Source organism: Nuphar pumila, chromosome 15 (genome assembly GCF_984573655.1).
Source record: "Nuphar pumila chromosome 15, dmNupPumi1.hap1.1, whole genome shotgun sequence".
Taxonomy (NCBI): domain Eukaryota; kingdom Viridiplantae; phylum Streptophyta; class Magnoliopsida; order Nymphaeales; family Nymphaeaceae; genus Nuphar; species Nuphar pumila.
In genome coordinates, this window is record NC_143263.1 from 43,810,528 (window position 1) to 43,831,029 (window position 20,502).

The 20,502-nt window shown below is 40.0% G+C and overlaps 1 protein-coding gene across 1 annotated transcript; it reads right to left on the reverse strand.

Annotated features, from left to right (window-relative positions):
• Nucleotides 1–1,234: 1,234 nt before the first annotated feature.
• LOC149815275 (ABC transporter A family member 7-like) lies at nucleotides 1,235–11,263 on the reverse strand. The gene is made up of 19 exons (XM_089990510.1): nucleotides 11,239–11,263; nucleotides 10,873–10,946; nucleotides 10,577–10,820; nucleotides 9,808–9,887; nucleotides 9,541–9,685; nucleotides 9,338–9,448; nucleotides 9,127–9,245; nucleotides 8,120–8,278; nucleotides 7,169–7,331; nucleotides 6,954–7,079; nucleotides 6,727–6,810; nucleotides 6,272–6,633; nucleotides 5,880–6,080; nucleotides 4,294–4,403; nucleotides 3,913–3,997; nucleotides 2,802–2,924; nucleotides 2,610–2,715; nucleotides 2,313–2,401; nucleotides 1,235–1,528 (listed from the first exon to the last, which is right to left on the reverse strand). The coding sequence occupies exons 1-19, from the start codon at nucleotides 11,261–11,263 to the stop codon at nucleotides 1,235–1,237; spliced, it is 2,700 nt and encodes an 899-aa protein (XP_089846636.1).
• Between the last annotated feature and the right edge of the window lie 9,239 nt (nucleotides 11,264–20,502).

A 20,502-nucleotide genomic window follows, 5' to 3' on the forward strand; every position in this document is an offset into this window, starting at 1 on the left:
TTAAGAGAACAAAGTTGCTCAAGTTTGTAAGATGTGAAAAAATGAAATAGTTCCAACTATAGCTCTTGAGGATACAAATCCAGTTGTCCATGTTTCATGTAACATCGGTTGTTTTTCAGGCAGAAATTCAATTTCCTTTTATCTTTTTCTGCTTCCTGTTGACTTTCTATTGAGGTTTCTTTGGCTTGGCATAGTTATTTTAGGAAAAAGTCTTGGCTTTATTTTTCCTTCATATAGTAGGATAGAATTTCCTTTAGATTATGGGCTCTTTTAGAGCCAACCTCAAAGAGAAATTCTTTTAAGACTAAAGCTTCTGTTGGCTAGACGAAGCCCGGGGTTGTTGAGTTTTTGACTGAGAGAGAAGGGTGGCATGTGGGTTGACTCGAATGCTCCTTCTGAAATATTTTAACAGATAAGATTCATTTGACTAATGGCTAAGTTGCCTGAGTTTTGCAAGTAATTTGTGCCTTTTTTCTGTAACCTAGGTATACTGATGAAGCGTTCAAGTATTACTATTTGGTTATTCTTGGCTAGTCTAGGTAGAAGGCTGCAAAGAATTACTTCAACTTTGAAGGCTTGGTCCAACTTGCATGTTTGGTACTTAACCAGAGTGAATTTAAGATCTGTCTAACAAACTTAGATGAGCATTGTGAATAAGCTAGAACACACTAAGCCAACCAATCTTTACAAGGTTGTGAAGACACTCATCATCAGCCAAGTCTCATATTTGATGTCTACGCTATTATCACAAACAGAGTATCAGAATAGCATACAAAATCTGAAGGTCTGCTGCTGCTGGTGGCATCATGGACATGCGTGCCACAAGGTAGAAATACATCTACCCACAGATGAAAGCCACAAACAATAAACCTACAAAGAAAATAATTTAGTTTAATCATGACAATTTGAGATGTTAGGGGATGCTTGTGGCTTTCAAGAAATTCGCTCACACAAATTTTTCACAGTACAGAGCTTTCCTGCTATTGATCAAGAAAAAATTAATGGTACTGCTGAGTTTCTCCTGAAAAAATCACTACCAGCTTCCTGGGTGAATTTTCCCACTATACTTATAGCCGAAGGCCTCATCCAGAAGATCTTGATTCAACACTGTGCTTCTTTACTTCTTTTTCTCATTTACTTTTCATGAATGGATATGCAGAGCATGAAAAAATAGATAGGTTTACATCCAATTGGCTTTGAGAAGGTGCCAGTCTTGCAAGTTGGTTCTCTGTCTTCACTCTGAAACACCTAATGTCCTGTTTACAACTTCAAAGAAGACATCCTCAAGAGATGATTCAGCCAACCCGAAAGTGCGGACCTTTATCTTCTCCTTTGCAATTTGCATTGCTTGAAATACATCACAAATTCTTACGTCCTGCTTTGGTAGTCTGAATTTCTGTGTTCCGGAAACTCTATAAACATTTACCGCATTTGGAAAAAGTGCACAGACAACATCCTCGAGATCCTTCTCTTGCATTGGATCAGTTGACACAGTTAACAGGAATGATCCTCCATACCTTGATTTGAGCTGCATTTTGATACAAAGGGATGCATAATAAAGACATGAACTTGCAACTGCTACAAATTCTCCACAAATAACAAAATTTCCATTTAAATAGAAAAAAGAAGGGATCTTACATGGTGTCTTACGATCAACCATATCCAGAAAGATAGAATAATGTATAGATTTACCGAGTTCGCAAAAAATGTCAACTTAAGATGACTTGGATTAGGAGCACAGAACATCTCAAGTAGTTGCTATAATAAGACAATCTTATCCAACATCTTTACAGTTGGTATGCAATGAGCTCTCTAAGATGGATGAGGCTTACTCTAAGGGACGGGCTATTTCCCACTAAGCAATATAATGATAACCACTCACTTAGGGCTGTTAATGGGTCGGGTTTGTATCGAGTAGCCGACCAACTCGAACCCAAATTCTGGGTATGGGCACAAAAAATGGCGACCTCTTCATTATTCACGTCAACCTGAACCCTACATGAGCAATATGCAGGTAGGGTTTGGGTTATGAACTTATGATTTTTTGCATATCTGACCTGAACCTGCCTGACCTGAGTATTCTATATGTATTTTAGTGAAAGTAAGCGATCCTTAAATTATATGGATGCAGGTTTGGGATTCAATTTCTTGACTCAAACAAAACCCAAAGCGAAACCCGAATCCTACAAGTACAATAATTGGGTGGGTTTGGGTACACCCTGATACCCTACCTATTGACATCTCTACACTCGCCTACAGATGGATGAAGTGGATGTAACATCACATTTCTGTTCATAAAGCATAAAACTTGCCTCCTTTGAGCTTCCAAGGCATTGCAGATTGCCTTTAACAACTATGCCCAAGCGATCACAGAGAAATTCAGCCTCTTCCATGGAATGAGCTGCATTTTTTCCAAGAGATCATTTAACCAAGTTTAATATTAATTCAAATATTAGATCAACTAGTCTTTCATCTCCCACTAAAATTTAATGAGTGGTGAGAAAATTAACTGGGAAAGGAAACCATTCTTTTAACTTTTATTAGATCAGATATGTGCACGAAAAAACTTAATGCTGTGGGAGCAACCCAGAAAGAAAAAAGAACCATACTTGTAAGGATGATAGCTCGGCCATGTTTAGCTTTCTTAATGATACGCCACAAGTAATTTCTTGAAACCGGGTCCAGCCCAGTAGTTGGCTCATCCAAGTAAACAACCTGTCAAAAAGTTTTCAAGGAAAAGAAATCACTTGTACATTTTGCCAAGCTTGCAAAACATAGAAAGCTCAAATCCCAGGTCATACTTGTGGATCTCCAATAAGAGAAATTGCGAGACTTAGCCTTCGTTTCATACCACCACTGTATTTACCAGCAAGTTGGTCACCCACACCTAGAAGATTCACAGTCTTGAGTGACTGATTCACCACCTATCATGCATAAAGGAACATGGAAAGATGTAAATAATAGTCCCTTGACATGACAAATTTGGGTCTTCATGGAGGAGGCATCTTTAAAAAGCATGATATTTGAAAATACAGAAAGAGTGCATATGCATATGCCATGATAAGTTAGTGTGCATGTTTATATTAGTTTGAATGCGTAACCCCATACTATCTACATATATGCCTGTTAGTCTAAGGCATGGATATTATCTCCAATGGGCATATTAGAATAAATGACAGGGTACATATAGATTAACATGTATCAAAACTTCATATTTTTCATTCTTATCAAGTTCACACCAAAGTTGTGAATATGATCTTCCCCTTCATTCCTATTTCATCTTATACTTCAGAAAATGAAAAAGGAAGAAGCTTGAGGAGGAAATAAATAAAAAATTCTTCTGGGGAACAAAATTTGAAATAGCAACCTTAAGCTTAAACTTTTGCATTGAAAACAGTTATATATTTTGCATCATGTTTGTGTTGTCCATTTTGATGGTCAATTTCCTCTTTTATGTTCATTTTTTATAGCCAAGCTGGGGGATATCCCCTGGTGTGATTTGAACCCAAGCCCCTCACATAATGTGGTGTGACTGCCCAGTCCAGCTATCTTATTCAGCATGTCTTTTTTGTATCCTATAAAGTAAAATGTTTCAAGACAAGACTGGGGTATCCATATTAGTTTCGTGCATTTTTAAACAATATTATTTATTGAATATCGAATGGATAGACATACAAATTAATTTTGTGCATTACTGGGAAAAACTCGAGCAGTTATTTTGATCGGTTCATCTCCAAAGGTGAACACTTTAAAGTTTATTGAGGCAATCACTATAGTTCTCCGAAAAGCATAAACTTCAATTAGTTGAAGGACTTAGATTCATATACAGCATAAAGTTTGATCATAAATTTACCTAAACATGCACATTATTAAATAAGGATTAATCAGAATAAGATAACCACCACGCATTACCTGTTGCAACTGAGTCCCTGTGAAATTTTTCAATCTAGCATAAAATAGAAGGTGCTCTCTCCCAGTTAATGTCTCCCAAATCAAACTGCATTCAAACACCCAATTTTGAAAATGCATAGAGAGATGTAGCAGAAGCATTGACTTTCAAAATATTACAAGATATGTTACTAATCACGCATAGTGAAATTGTAAGTCGTGAATGAAAACTGGCAGTTGTAATAGGTGACAAAAATAACTTTTGGAAGTGGCATCAAGATAAAAAAAGTTATTTTAATGACCATAAATAGATCAAATGAAATAAAACTTTATGATTTTAGTGAAACAACATTTTCATCAAAGATACGTAAAGCAGAATCATGATACTTTAATAAGCATTCTTACTCATATTGAGGACAAATTCCCATTCGCATGTAAATTTGATCCATGTGTGTCTGAATATTCATGCCATCAATAAATGCAGTTCCAAATGTAGGGGCTAGATTTCCAGACACCTAGAGCATGAAATCAACATAGTTCTGTTTAACTTTTTATATTACTCAGTTTCTAACTTCAACAAAACAAATGAATAAAAATAAAAAATATTCATTTCAAATTTGCAAGGATAAAAATAGAAAAATATGAGTACAAATCACAAAAGATTCTCAAAGGTGTTCTCTGAAACATACTGTCAAAAGAATTTCCAAACTACAATTACCTGTATGCTTTAGCTACTATACAATCCAAGAAACTTAATCTACTACTTTATATTATCTAATGAGATCTTTCTTTAAATATCTTACGAAGGTGATTTGAAATTATGAGGATAGTGTAATTTTTGTCTATTTCAGTGCCTTGTGATATTCCTGATGGACATGGAGAGTTTATTGAGTTTGTTGGGAAAAACATAATATCTAATGCTAAGCATAGGAATGTTTTAAAAGTAAGGTCATTTTTCTCAAGCTAAGGCTCTGTAATCCTTATAAGATCTTGGAATTGTGAGTCAAAAAAACTATTTTAGTGTTAAGTGCAATCAGGGTGTGTTTATCTTTTATAGTTCTCATAGACTCATGTTGATTATGTATCTTCCAAGGTATCCTAATCATTATGCATGAACCTTTGGGCACCACACAAAACAATGAGAATATTTTCACTTCATGCTTCCTTTAGATACTTCATAAATAGGATTATAGCAAGCGTCAAGAAATCAATCTCTGCTTACAAGTTCTCGTAACCAGTATAAAACATTTAATACCTTACAAAATAATTTAGAAACAAACAAAAAATTTATGGTTTCATTTTAGAAAATTTCTTGATGGTCACACTTTGATTCATCTTTGAGAGAAGGTTGTTACAAACAAGGTACACATGTTTTTGTAATTTTAAACTTTTTTAAGCATTTGCATTATGCATACTCTTAAAAGAGTTTAACCTATTTTGTAGCTCTCAACACTCTTTGTTTAATAATTATGAAAACCATGCTAGTGGATTTATGATCCGATGAACTTTGCCTATTCATACAAAGCATTAACCAATAGTAGATAAGATCTATCCATAGATCCAATAGTATATGGATAAGAATCCATGTGTGCATAAAGAATACATTCACTATATACATACAAATGTATCAGAAGTCAAATTTCATAAGTGATAGCTGTTATAAGACATGTATATAATTCCATCAATTTACTCTTTTCTGTCTATTATATGTCTACCATTATAAAGATACAGACTAATGACGCCTAGAGAGTTGAATTTCATATGATAATAAGTTGGTGAAGTGTATAGTTTCCTCGACGTCAATCAACCGTTAGACGAGTTTCTGCATTAATATAGAAATATGGTCATCCTTAGCTAAAGCCTTGTTTGAGGCTGATGCTATAACAAAATTCAATTATTGACATGTTTCACTCATTCACTCCACAATATAAATTGTATGATGGAACTATCACATTGATCATGGTATAGAGGTAAAGAAAATATAGTACAACCATATTAGTAAAGGTAGTTTTTCCAGAACCATTAGGACCCAACAAGCCAAAGCATTCTCCCCTCGGCACAGCAAGAGAGATATTTCGAATTGCATGCTTCTCTGGGTAGCCATCCCTTCCCTTATAGACCTTCCTTAGGTTGTGGCAGACAATAGGATAATTTCTGCTAGGTTCATTTACTAGTTGCCAAGCTACATCCTTCTACATAAAGATTGAAAAACAAGATAAAAAATGTTAAAACCCATAACTAAGGGAGGCATTGCCTATCACAATCCAAAAACATACAAAACTTCACTGAATGTGAATTAATCACATAAAGCAAGCCAACACAATCAAAGAAAAAATAAGAAATTCTTATAGGCATTCATTTGATAAAGATCAGTTGAGATCACCTCTTCACAAATGTCATGTTTCTCCAGGTCAACAAATGCTCCTGAAATATCTTGCATGCTTGAAATTTTAAATAGCTTCATAGATCTACTTATCAACCTTTGTAAAATATACAGTGGTCTTTTTTCATTTTTTCCAAAAACAGTAATTTTGTCCAAGTAATAAGATAGAGAGAGCATGATCAACCATTCTGCAGCCATAATGATAAAAATAGTTTTTATTCCATTTTCTTTATCATTTAGATCTTTCCATCTCATGCCAGATGTTCCTTGATAATATCCTTTTAAAGCATAATTGAAAAACTCATACAACCCCCGATATAATGAAAATCCTGGCATAATCTCCATTGCAATTACCCGCCATCCTGCAATAAGTAACCATAGAAGCACACTTCAATCACATACCAATTATTGTGAGCCAAATTCCATTATGCTTCTACATCTAATTAATCACCTACTTGGGAAGGATGTGTCCTCCATATAGATTTGAAATAGGAATGCACCCAGTAGTCCAGATACAAATACATATACATAGCCTACAACTATAGCAAAAAATGTGTAGTTAGCCACAAGAACTGATAAATCATGAACACTTAAGAGGCAAGAAGCAGGGAACCACCAACCAGCATTGGCTAGAAGAAATATTAATTTAACTATACTATGTAGATGATAGAAATAAACAAACCTGTGGCAGTCATAACCTTAGAAAATCTTGTTGCTACCATAAAGGCAAACATAGTTTGCAAATTCATATAAAGAAAATAGAAAATGAATTGCATGTTGAAGCTGTTTAGTTGAAAAATCTTCAATCCTGTAAGAAAAAGGTATATATTTACTTAGATAATAGATTATTCTCATATCGCCACTTGTCGTCAATAAAAAATGCATATTGCTTCCTACCTATAATATAGCCAAAAACAGCAAACCAGATCATATATAGAGATGAAAAAACGAAAAAGTAGCAATATGAGATGAGCCAGTAAGGTCCGTCACCAAGTCCATGCATTTTCATCATCATTCGTAGCTTATTTTGTTTCTCGTAAACCAAAGAGATCAAAATGACCTACATAGAAGTAACGACAAACGAGAGTACTTCATAAGAAACATGATAATGTAGCTTCAGTAGGAAATAAATCTCATCATAAAACAGAAAATATAAAGTAATTGGGAAACTCAGAAAACTTGACATTAGATTGATTCTATTGTTGTTTGACTTCCAACTAAGGCCTTAAGGGATGAAATTAGGGCTTTCAATGGGTCAGGTTTGTACCTGGTACCCGACCCGATTTGAAACTGAGTTCCTGGGTATGGGCATGAAAAATGCCGACCCAAATAATATTTGGGTCAACCCAAACCTGACCAGAGCAATATCCGGGCCAGGTTTGGGTAATGATTTTTGCCCAGTTCCTGACCAGACCTGGCTTTTTTGCCAGGTACCCATTCCAAGTGTTTTAAATGCATTTTCTGTAAAAGTAAATTTCTGAAAATATGCGGGTCTGGTTTTGGGATTCCATTTTCGTGACCTAACAAAACCCGAACTCAACAATTTGTTATATAGGGGTTTGGGTATAACCTGATGGGTCGGGTACCCGACTCATTGACAGCCCTAAATGAAGTTGCAAAATCATGACTCAAGTTAATTATGAGTCAAATTCATAAGATTGAGATATGAAGTAACCTCGACTCCCTAGTCATGCCATTCCTTTTCAAGTGAAGCTGCACAAATAATGCTACCTAAGATATTAAATTTTACCTAGAAACAAAAGAAATGCACTGGACATTGGAATGCTAGTTTGTAACAGCTTATTCATGCCCCTACTCTATATTTTAATCATCAAAATTTAAGCTTACAGGAAATAATAACTGAATGACCCATGCAAAAAAAAGTGGGCCAACAAAAGGAGAGATGTCAAGTGCAATTCGTGTTGCTGCCTTAGGCATTTCTTTTACAAAATCAATCTGCACTGAAGAACCTCTACTTCCAAAAAGCTGGAGGAATGCATTTGATATCTGCACATGAAGAAATTATAGAAGAAATTATAGTAGAAATTATTACCCCAAATTGAAATCATGATCTTAAAATTTCACACTTGCAATCATTCAGTTGCAAGTAAGAGCAAATATGTTTGATCAACTTTAGATATGAAGACAACAAAATACCTAAAGGAATACGAGTTACTAACTTTAACTCATTAAGGGCATTTTGCCATGTAACACCTATAATTTATGAAAATTTTGATTGGCATATTATTATCAGCGAGACTGATGCTACTTTGTCTCATGTTTATGAACCTGTATTATTTCAGACCTCAGGCACTTCATAGGAATTTTTTTTAACATAGTAACATGCATGAAATGCTGCTTCAAGGCATCTTAATTGCAACAAAAAACAAAAAAACAAAAACAAGTTTGTATAATTACTCCAAAAGTAGAATGTCAGTTTTGAAAAACGAAAAAAAAAGGAATTTGAACCAACAATGTTTACATAATCTTTCCAATTTGATTTTAAAAATGTGGTTGTGGACAAATGCTAACCACTAAATAAATAAATGAAGTATCTAATGCTTTAACAACTAAGTTTTTAATAGAAAAAAGATAGAAAATGGAACTCGAAGATTGACTTCCTAGTCCATAAGTGGACTAAATATGAGTAACCAAAATCCTTGTATGATAACAGAATCTACAACTAGTTAATCCACGCTGATAAAACATAAAATGGATAATGGTTTTTCTCTAGGATTTCTTTATATCATCAATTCTGACATTTGCTGAATAGAAGCAAGATGCATATATATGGAACCAAGTGACAACATAAAAATCATATTAAACTGCGTTTTCTTCTAATAGGTCACACATACCATGTTTATTGATTTTGGAATTCGCAGTAAATGTGGCCCCTCATTACGGTTGCTATAGATGGAATTATACCAAACCATCACATTGAAATTAGTCTGATTGGAATTCAATAAATCATATGCTGCAAGAACAAGATGTCAAGGCATGAACATGCAGATGCTATTTTGAGTCATAAAATATGTCAACTGTACTAAAAGTGTCTTGCAAACTTACCTACTAAAACTCTAGGGGCAGAGTTTCCATTATTGTAACCTTGATATATATCTTTGTTAATTACAGATGAATTGTCATGCCAGAAGTATCTTACAGTGATGCAGACCACATCTAAATCCATGAAAAGAAAGACAAACATCAAACTGAAGTTTTATAAACTGAAAATTAGTAAATGGTTCCCTCAAAAGAGTGAAACTGCATACCATGCATAAATGTGTTAGCGCCTATTATGATAGGAACATAAAAACTGGAATTTGCTAAGCAACGAGGAAGAACGACATATATAGGTGACTTAGAAACCAAAGCAGGTTCCAAGAAGTTAGGTTGACCAGGATTGGTGTCTGTTCCCTGCAATAATAATATAAAATATATAGATTTCAAAACAAAGAACTTGTATAGATAATACCATGATATATGTGGGCAAATGATCAAGACCAAATATTGCTTGCAAAGTGAGTGAAGGAACATACAAGGCTAAGCCAGGAGTTTGGGTTGCTAAGATCAAGCGTTTCCTGTGGAAAATCATTTGCACTCATCTTATTCATTAAGCCTGAAAAACAAGCACAAGAACTGGTTACACTCTTTAATAATTGAGAACAAAAGATTCAACATTTATGTTGACTGCTAAATAACAATTAATTCTTCCATTCTTTCTTCTTTGCTATCTTTTTCCGATATATAGTTATTGGTATTTGTTCTTCTCGTAATTATGTTTTTGACCTCAATGATGCACTTGGATGTACTTTTTTTATATAGACAGTTGAGATAGATAGGGCTACTTTATGCCCCAAATTTCAAAGCCCCCATCTTATTCTATGTATCCTGATCATAGGATGCATCCAAACTTATCCTAAATAATAAAGAAAAGAAACCCGTAGAAGTCTATACAAATTTTTTTTTTCATGAAAAAACCACCCTTATGGTTCGGACGTCCTGTTATAGTTCAACAGTTGTCACGTTGACTCTGGACTTAAGTCAGTGTCTGCAGCTAAAACTCCACTAGTACTCCCTCTGACAATCGGGGGTAGTTTCTCATTTGGCCTAGGTCTTTGCAGCAAAGGACATGCACCCGGGTATTGAATATTCGACCTCCTTCAACTTCAATGCCTTAAGCCAACTCACCTAGCCAGGTGTGTGGAGCTATTGTGGGCTATAGCATGACACTTACAAACAAAACTGCAAGATGAAAAGTAAACATATTTAATGTGAACCAAATAGTATAGATTATGATCGGCATACTTGCTGCTATAGATTTGTTTTGTCCTGTAAAGAGTGTAGCAACAGGACAAGATTTTCTGTTCAAGCATGAATTGTGATTAAACCCATCTGTTTCCACCAATTGTTTCTGAGTGGGAGGTAATTGCAAGAAAGCTGGCCATTCTGGTGGCCTTGGTACAGGGCAAGCAGCCGCTTGTGTAATGGTATCTGAATACTCTACACCACATACATTCTGGCAGGAACCACTTCCATTTGTGTCCACACACTTGCAACCACAATGGTATTTCAGATTATCAAGTTGGGAGTTAACCACTAACTGAATGACAATAATCAACATGCATAGGAATGCTGGGAGCATCACTAGGATCGAGATCTGTTTGACATTTTGTCTCTGCAAAAAGAAAAGATAGAGAAACTAGATGAATAATAACATGCAGACACCCCTCTTAGGTTAAAATAAAAGACTTCACACAGACTGCTATCAAGGAAAGGCAAGTTCATGAGTGAAACAACAATTGTATTTAAGACAAGAATGGCAACAACATAATAATACTAAAGCTTAAGCTGAAACAGAGTTCAGCTGATTTGCATAGAGCTAGTCCTTTCAGTTAATGCTAACTCCACCCCATGTTGCATTTGGTTTAACATTCTATTTTTTTTTCATGAAGGGGGGGTTGGGAAACCACTCTCGGGATCAGAACCTGCCATACTTACAGTCACTTTCCCCTTGCCCCCAGGGAATCGCCGGTTTCTGCTGAGCAAGGGCTTATCCCTTGACTTTTATCCCTTGCGCTCATTAATGTAAGGGGTTTGACATTTATGGGTAGGGGTGTCAGCGGGTCGGGTTTGGTTTGGATCAGGTATAATAAGATTTGGACCAGATTTTTTGGTATGGTATTAGGTTCGGACCTGAGCCTAATCAGGTCTACTATAAGAGAAATCATACCCGGACCCGATAAGAACATGAACCAGACCCGGACCATACCTGGTAAACTAATATTTTTTTATCATTTTTACATTGAAATTTTGCGGGTCTTAATCGGAACTCGGGACTGGCTCAGGTCTGGTATAAAATTTCACAAACTATACTCGAGTCCATGTATTAATCGGAACTTTGAGTCTGGACCCGGGTCTTAATTGTGTCTTCTTATTTGTCACCATACCCAGACCCTATAGGGTTTGGTCCGGATCGGATATGGTGAACCAGACCCATTGATACCCCTATTTATGGGAATGAAACCCTGACCACCCATCTAGTAGCCAAGGCTCTTTCCACTGCACCAAACCCTTTGGGGGCTCAGTCTAACATTCTATTGGTGGCTTGATTTCCAAATCCAATGGCTGATCGTTGTAAGTTTAATACCATGATCACGATGAGCGTATCGCATGTTGAGCCAGCGCAACCAGGTCTTTTCTTCGGGTTGTAGATCCGAAAAAAAGGTAGGCAATCAAAGGCTAGGAAACAGGCGCAGACATGAATAAACTCATAAAGAGCTCATTCGAACTTGTAAAATAGGCTCCAGCAGAAGGTGAACAATAGGTGTTCAGCTCGGCTCAGCACGTATAAGCTTCTAGAATAGTAATAAACATATTATATATCAGATAGTGTAAAAAATTAATGAAGTTTTCAATTTTCAAGCAATAGACATAGAGATAAAAATCTTATTGCATCTAGCTCGGAGACCATGTATTTTTTTATAATCCTGTTGTGTTTAGATCTAAAACAATATATTTTTTCTGTAAACTCAATATTGGGTCATTTAGTTTGGGCTCATTATAAGCTCGAATTTAGCTCTCCGCTCATTTACTAGCCCTAAATGAAAGCAGAATGAAGATGAGATGTAGGGTTCAAAATGTCTTCAATGAGTGTATGATAAAGTTTCCTCCTAAAACACTCACTTTTTGTGAGAATTCTTAGGGCACCCTGTTTCTTTTCTATGCAGAAGACAACATGATAGCACTTGTTTTTAATGCTTTACTTTTTGTCATCATCAAAATATATAGGGTTTTCAAGGAGGAAACATGGCCACTAGTACGAAACATAATTATCTTCACCTTTAGCTTGAACTTCTTATTAGGGGTGGCAATCGGGTCGGGTTGGCGGGTCAGCATACCTCAACACTAACCCGACCCAATTATTAAGCGGGTCAGGTCAGGTAAATGGGTTGGTGGGCGGGTTGGCGGGTCGAGTTCGAGTAACCGGGTTGACCCGCCAGCCTAACTTCTCCCCCCAACCAAAATCCTAACCCCTAGGGAGAGCGAAAATGGGGTGGTGCCGGTGGTTCTCCATAAGGAAGGGCGACACGCCGCAATCCAAGGACGACAAGGGGAAGGAAGGGCGGAAATGGAGAAGCCGGTGACGGATGCGAAGATCGGAGAGCAGGAGGTCCCGAGGATGAATGGCGCCATGGAGGTGCTGAGGCCCGACGCTGTTACCGTCTTCGAGTTCGGCTCCGTCGTCGCCTCCGACGACAAGATCACGCTCGCCGACTACTGCCCCGTCTTCGACGAGCTCGAGGCGTGACGGTGGGAGATCATGTCTTCTGCGAGGTCGAATTCTCTGCAGTTTCGGGTGGTCTTCTGAAGGGTCGGTGTCACTTCGGGGTGGGTTATTGGTTTTGTACTCTCTTGTATAAAGGAGATTTTGGGGCTTTCTAGGGTTTTCCGGTAAGCATTTTGGCTGGAGAGCAGGAGGTCCTGGGGATGAATGGTGCCATGGAGGTGCTGAGGCCCGACGCCATTATTGTCTTCGAGTTCGGCTCCGTCGTCGCCTTCGACGACAAGATCATGCTTGTCGGCTATTGTCCCGTCTCCGACGAGCTCGAGGTGTGCCGATGGGAGATCAAGAGAAGGACGATGAAGAGAGGCTGCTTCTGACAGGGTTGATGCCGATTGAGAACGCCAAACCGTGACTAAAACCGATCGGGTTGGAGGGTCGGGTTCGGGTAAACGGGTTGACCCGCCAGCCTAACTTCTCTCCCCAACCAAAACCCTAACCCCTAGGGAGAGCGAAAATGAGGTGGTGCCGATGGTTCTCCATAAGGAAGGGCGACGCGCCACAATCCAAGGACGGCAAGGGGAAGGAAGGGCGGAAAATGGAGAAGTCGGCGACGGACGCGGTGGCCGGAGAGCAGGAGGTCCAGAGGATGAATGGCGCCATGGAGGTGCTGAGGCCCGACGTTGTTACCGTCTTCGAGTTCGGCTCCGTCGTCGCCTCCGACGACAAGATCACGCTCGCCGACTACTGCCCCGTCTTCGACGAGCTCGAGGCGTGACGGTGGGAGATCATGTCTTCTGCGAGGTCGAATGCTCTGCAGTTTCGGGTGGTCTTCTGAAGGCTCGGTGTCACTTCGGGGTGGGTTATTGGTTTTGTACTCTCTTGTATAAAGGAGATTTTGGGGCTTTCTAGGGTTTTCCGGTAAGCATTTTGGCTGGAGAGCAGGAGGTTCTGGGGATGAATGGTGCCATGGAGGTGCTGAGGCCCGACGCAATTATTGTCTTCGAGTTCGGCTCCGTCGTCGCCTCCGACGACAAGATCATGCTTGTCGGCTATTGTCCCGTCTCCGACGAGCTCGAGGTGTGCCGATGGGAGATCAAGAGAAGGACGATGAAGAGAGGCTGCTTCTGACAGGGTTGATGCCGATTGAGAACGCCAAACCGTGACTAAAACCGATCGGGTTGGAGGGTCGGGTTCGGGTAAACGGGTTGACCCGCCAGCCTAACTTCTCTCCCCAACCAAAACCCTAACCCCTAGGGAGAGCGAAAATGGGGTGGTGCCGATGGTTCTCCATAAGGAAGGGCGACGCGCCACAATCCAAGGACGGCAAGGGGAAGGAAGGGCGGAAAATGGAGAAGTCGGCGACGGACGCGGTGGCCGGAGAGCAGGAGGTCCAGAGGATGAATGGCGCCATGGAGGTGCCGAGGCCCGACACTGTTACCGTCTTCGAGTTCGGCTCTGTCGCCGCCTCCGATGACAAGATCACGCTCACCGACTACTGCCCCATCTTCGACGAGCTCGAGGCGTGACGGTGGGAGATCCTGTTTTCTGCGAGGTTGAATGCTCTACAGGTTCGGGTGGTCTTCTGAACGGTCGATGTTGCTTCGGGGTGGGTTATTGGTTCTGTACTCTCTTGTATGAAGGAGATTTTGGGGGTTTCTAGGGTTTTCCGGTAAGCATTTTGGCTGGAGAGCAGGAGGTCCTGGGGATGAATGGTGCCATGGAGGTGCTGAGGCCCGACGCTATTATTGTCTTTGAGTTCGGCTCCGTCGTCGCCTCCGACGACAAGATCATGCTTGTCGGCTACTGTCCCGTCTCCGACGAGCTCGAGGTGTGCCAGTGGGAGATCAAGAGAAGGACGATGAAGAGAGGCTGCTTTTGACAGGGTTGATGCCGATTGAGAACGCCAAACCGTGACTAAAATATTGCCATAAATCGGTCAGGTTGGCGGGTCGGGTTCGGGTAAATGGGTTGACCCGCCAGCCTAACTTCTCTCCCCAACCAAAACCCTAACCCCTAGGGAGAGCGAAAATGGGATGGTGCCGGTGGTTCTCCATAAGGAAGGGCGACGCGCCGCAATCCAAGGACGACAATGGGAAGGAAGGGCGGAAAATGGAGAAGTCGGTGACGGACGCGACGGCCGGAGAGCAGGAGGTCCAGGGGATGAATGGCGCCATGGAGGTGCCGAGGCTCGACGTTGTTACCGTCTTCGAGTTTGGCTCTGTCGCCGCCTCCGATGACAAGATCACGCTCGCCGACTACTGCCCCGTCTTCGACGAGCTCGAGGCGTGACGGTGGGAGATCCTGTCTTCTGCGATGTCAAATGCTCTACAATTTCGGGTGGTCTTCTGAACGGTCGGTGTCGCTTCAGGTGGGTTATTGGTTCTGTACTCTCTTGTATGAAGGAGATTTTGGGGGTTTCTATGTTTTTTCGGTAAGGATTTTCGCTGGAAAGCAGGAGGTCCTGGGGATGAATGGCGCCATGGAGGTGTTGAGGCCCGACACCATTATTGTCTTCGAGTTCGGCTCCGTCGTCGCCTTCGACAACAAGATCAAGCTTGTTGGCTACTGTCCTGTCTCCGACGAGCTCGAGGTGTGCCGGTGGGAGATCAAGAGAAGGACGATGAAGAGGGGCTGCTTCTGACAGGGTTGATGCCGATTGAGAACGCCAAACCGTGACTAAAATATTGCCATAAATCGGTCGGTTTGGCGGGTCGGGTTCGAGTAAAAAGGTTGACCCGCCCGCCTAACCCATTTATTAAACGGGTCAGACGGGTTGGCGGATTGGCATACCCCTAACACGAACCGACCCATTTAATAAACGCGTTAAGCGGGTCAACCCGTTTACAACATGAACCCATTTAAGCCAAACCCGAACCTGCCTAAGAAGCAGGTTGGCAGTCAGATTTTGCTACCCCTACTTCTTACCAGTCTAGATCTTATATTTATTGTTTTTTCCATATGTAATAAATGTAATGGAAAATAAGCTGCTAGACATCTTTTGTTGGTAAAGTCTTGTTTGTATTACCATTTGGCATGGACACCAAAAAAACTATCTAACACGGACTCTTTTAGCAGGGGATCACACCTGCATCACACCCGGGTGGACACTTGGACACAACTTTTTTTTGTGATAGGTGAAGTCAATCGCATTGAGGTTTATTTCTGCCTAAAAATAAATTAAGTTAACTATATATATATATATATATATATATATATATATATATATATATATATATATATATATATATACTCGCCAACCCGACTCTTATGCGGGTTCGGGTTGGGCTTAAGCCAACCCGTTTAATAAACGGGTCGACCCGCCTAACCCGTTTATTAAACGGGTCAGGTTCAGGTTGGGGGTATGCCAACCCGTTTAATAAACGGGTTAGGCGGACGGGTCAACCCGCCAACCCGCCCGCTACCCGCCAACCCTTTTTCCCAACGCAACCCATTTATTAAACGGGTTGGCGGGTTATGTCGGGTTACCCGTTTATTAAATGGGTCGGGTTAGTGTTTGCCACAGCCGACCTATTTAATAAACGGGTTGGGTTTGGGTTGAGGTATGCTGACACGCCAACCCGACCGGATTGCCACCCCTACCCGCACCCGGGTACGAAGATGGGGATGAGGGGTATAATGATGCCCCATGCTTTATTGTAGGCCCCACACATTAATATATTTTTTTTCTTTTAAAAAGTATCCATCGTAAACTACATGAATATTTAGCTAATATTAATTAATTAATTCAGTAGTTTGATTATACTCTCACAATTTAATGCTAGGTCTGTAGTACCACCACATGTTTGATTATACTCTCACAAATTATCCGACCAAGGTTGTCAGTATCGACTGATCCGTATCGTATAGGCAGAAAATCGATATGATACTAATCTGAATCGGCTACTTTTTTAATAAATGTAAAAAATGCAAAAAATAATTTTTTTAATATTATTGTAATGGTTTTGACACAAAATATTTTTTTATTATTTTTTAGCCGATTCAGAACTATTCACTTGAGAATCCGCCGTATCAGCCGATTCACCTGAATCATTGGCAAAACGATTCAGGGCCAATACCGATACTGACAGCATTGGATCCGACTAATCAGATATTCACTCAACGGGTTCAGAAAGATATAAGTACGGCCCGACTCGCGGCACGAGTTGGACACGCGAATCAAAAGTTTTTTGCAAAACAACACAGAAAGACGCATTTTTTTTTCTAATTTTAAATAAATAAAAAACTAGCTTGAAATTGGAATATTTAAAATGTATTTCTATTAAAGCATTATTAGCTAATATCAATGTACATATTACCCGCACGTGTCAGTATCCATGCTAATGTGTCGTCAGTGTTATGATGCTATATTCAATGGATCAGATATTGGGTAAGTCAAAACCATACATAATCGGATGCAGATATGGTTTTAAGTGTTGCTACCGAAACATGTAAAGAACCCGATTTGGTATGAGTTTCACAATCGGAAACCAAACAAAGTCCGAACCCGTTGAGTGAATATCTGATTAGTCGGATCTGGTGTTGGCCACATTCAAACCCGAATACAAACCATTTACATCTCTCTGTTACATAAACACAAAACCAAAATGACATATATGCCCCTATAACATATTGCCGCCCCTCTCTTCGTGTTCATCTTAGTCATTCACACCACCACCACTACCATCATCATCATCGTTCAGATGAATTGGAAGTTTATGGTCTAAAGCTCAAAACTACCTCGTTATAATCATGTTAGTCATCATCATCATCATGACTGAATTTTACAATCTTCTAACTTAAACGCATTAACCACCGCCATCAGCATCAACTCCAAACACTGGGATCCTCCATTCGGATTTCAACGAGAACAAATGAACATAAAGAAACGACAAACCACGAGCATCAGGGGGAAAACGTATACTCCAAACACGAGAAACAAAAAACTCATGCATCACGAAGCTCTTTCATATTACCACACACACACACACACCATGGAAAGGAATTCCAAGCTAAGATTTTTCTCATCCGGATTAAGCCGAACAAACAAACAAAGGAATAGAAAGGAGCTAGGAGGAAATTAGAGATGATGCGCACCTGAAGAGCGAGGTTATTGCGCAGAAAGGCGTCCGCCTGAACCCAGAAGGACGCCGGCAAACGACCCGCCGTACTGCTCTCAGCCATCTCTCGCTCTCTCTCTCTCAGAGCTTTGCTCGCTGGACTGACTGGAATTTATAAAAGATAAAGCACTAAAATGCCCCTCTTCTTCTCCCTAAACTACCATTACGCCGTCGCTACCTTTACCTTGACGAAAATGCTCACGCTTGACTATTTTAGTGGGCCACGCCTTGTCCACTATGGATGTAAACGGGAATTGTTAAAATCTGTCTGTATCGGACCTTAGCCGATTCAATTCGATTTTTTAATATTTTGTAAGTGGGTTTAAAAAAGTTTGTTTAATATATATTTTTTGTTTAATCACACGTGTCATCTGATAGTAAAAAGTTGTTGATTTACAAACGATTCGGCCCATTCGATTCTATTCTTAATTTTTTTTTAAAAAAAACCGATTCACCTAGTTAACCGATTTTAACAACATTGGAATTTGGATTAGGAGTTGGATGGGATCAGCTAAACTGAATCTGGATCCATCTACCTTAAAATATGATATTTACATTTACTCGAGTTCAAATTTTAATCGGATTTGGACATGGATTCAAATGCAAAACTCAATACCGAATCCAGGTCCATTATTAATTGGATCTTAATTTGGCTACCAACAACAACAACAACAACAACTACGCCTTCATCCCAAAACAATTGGGGTCGGCGATATGAATCAACAAAAAAATCATTCTGGGTCTTCTACATGAATCCTTCTCCTCCAATCATTTCTATCCAATGCCATGTCCTCAGTGAGGTTCAAAGCATTCATATCCTTTCCTATCATCTCCATCCAAGTCTTCCTAGGCCTACCCCGACCTCTTTTAACTAATATATTTTCCCATTTCTTCATCCTTCTAACTGGAGCATCATTAGGCCTTCGCCGAATATGTCCAAACCACCGTAAACGATTCTCTCTCATCTTATTTTCAATGGGTGCAACGCCTACCTTCTTACGTATCTCCTCGTTCCGAATCTTATCTTTTATTGTATTTTCACACATCCATCTAAGCATACGCATCTCAGCTACACTCATTTTTTGAATATAATGTCTCTTGGCAGCTTAACATTCTGTACCATATAGTAAAATAGGCCTAATAGTCGTCCTATAAAACTTTTCCTTCAACCGCAATGGCATTCTACGATCGCACAACACTCCAGTTGCACTTTTCCATTTCATCCACCCAATTTACATCTCCATCAATTTCTCCGTACTTTTGAATAATAGATCCCAAATATTTGAAATAATCATCCACCGGTATTTCTTGCTCACCAAGCTTCACTACACTCCCATCACTACTTCGTTGTTTACTAAACTGGCATTCCATATATTCTGTCTTACTCTTACTCAACTTAAAACCTCAGGTCTAACGTCAGATTACATCTGACACTTTAGCATCCCTAACCCTAAAGACCCTGTAGTGGACCGGGGCAAAGGCGAAGGACAATGTCTCCACCCCAACCATGTTTCATGTCCTCCATCCTTGGTCCAAACAGGGTGAGGAGGGGCCCTATTTCTCCCGAGTCCACTGCTATATCTAAAGGTATTTTAATTATTTTACTAATGGGGATCGAGGATGGGGCAGGGCGGGGTGGGGGTGAGGCAGAGAAAAGTGTAGGTCCATCCCCACATGGGTTTTGATTTTAACCTTCATCCCTGACCTCCATCTCTGTTTCATGTCCGTCATTCCGGTTTCATGTCCTCCATCCCTGGTCCAAACGGGGTGAGGTGGCACGGGGCACCGTTTTCCCCAAGTCCACTGCCATCCCTAATAATATGTGGGTATGGATACAAAAATGGTTGGGTCTCGGGTTGAATATGGGCATTACCAAGTCCAACCTAATCAGATCCAGCATGATCCTATATGTATCGAGTTCAGAGCTGGATGGAGATCAGCTAAAACCAAATCTGGATCTGCATGGCTAGCTGAAAATCTAACCTCCACATGCATTTTGTATTTGGATTTCATCGGGTTCAAAGGGAAAACTCAATACCAGATCTGGGTCTGATTGTTATTCGGATCCAACTTTAGCTACCAAAACCAATTAAACAGATTCGTATTCAGCTGGATATCCAACCCAAATCCAAACCATTTTCATTCCTACCAGTGGGCTTGTGAACCTGTGCAAGCTAATCAGGCCAGGATCCTGACCTGGTTATGAACCTGATCCAAAACTAATTAACTGATGAGGACAACCTTTGTCTAAATCTGGGTTAGACGAAGGACATATTTGCCTGGGTCTATTCATATCCTGGACCAGGTAGCAACTTACCAATGGATCCGGG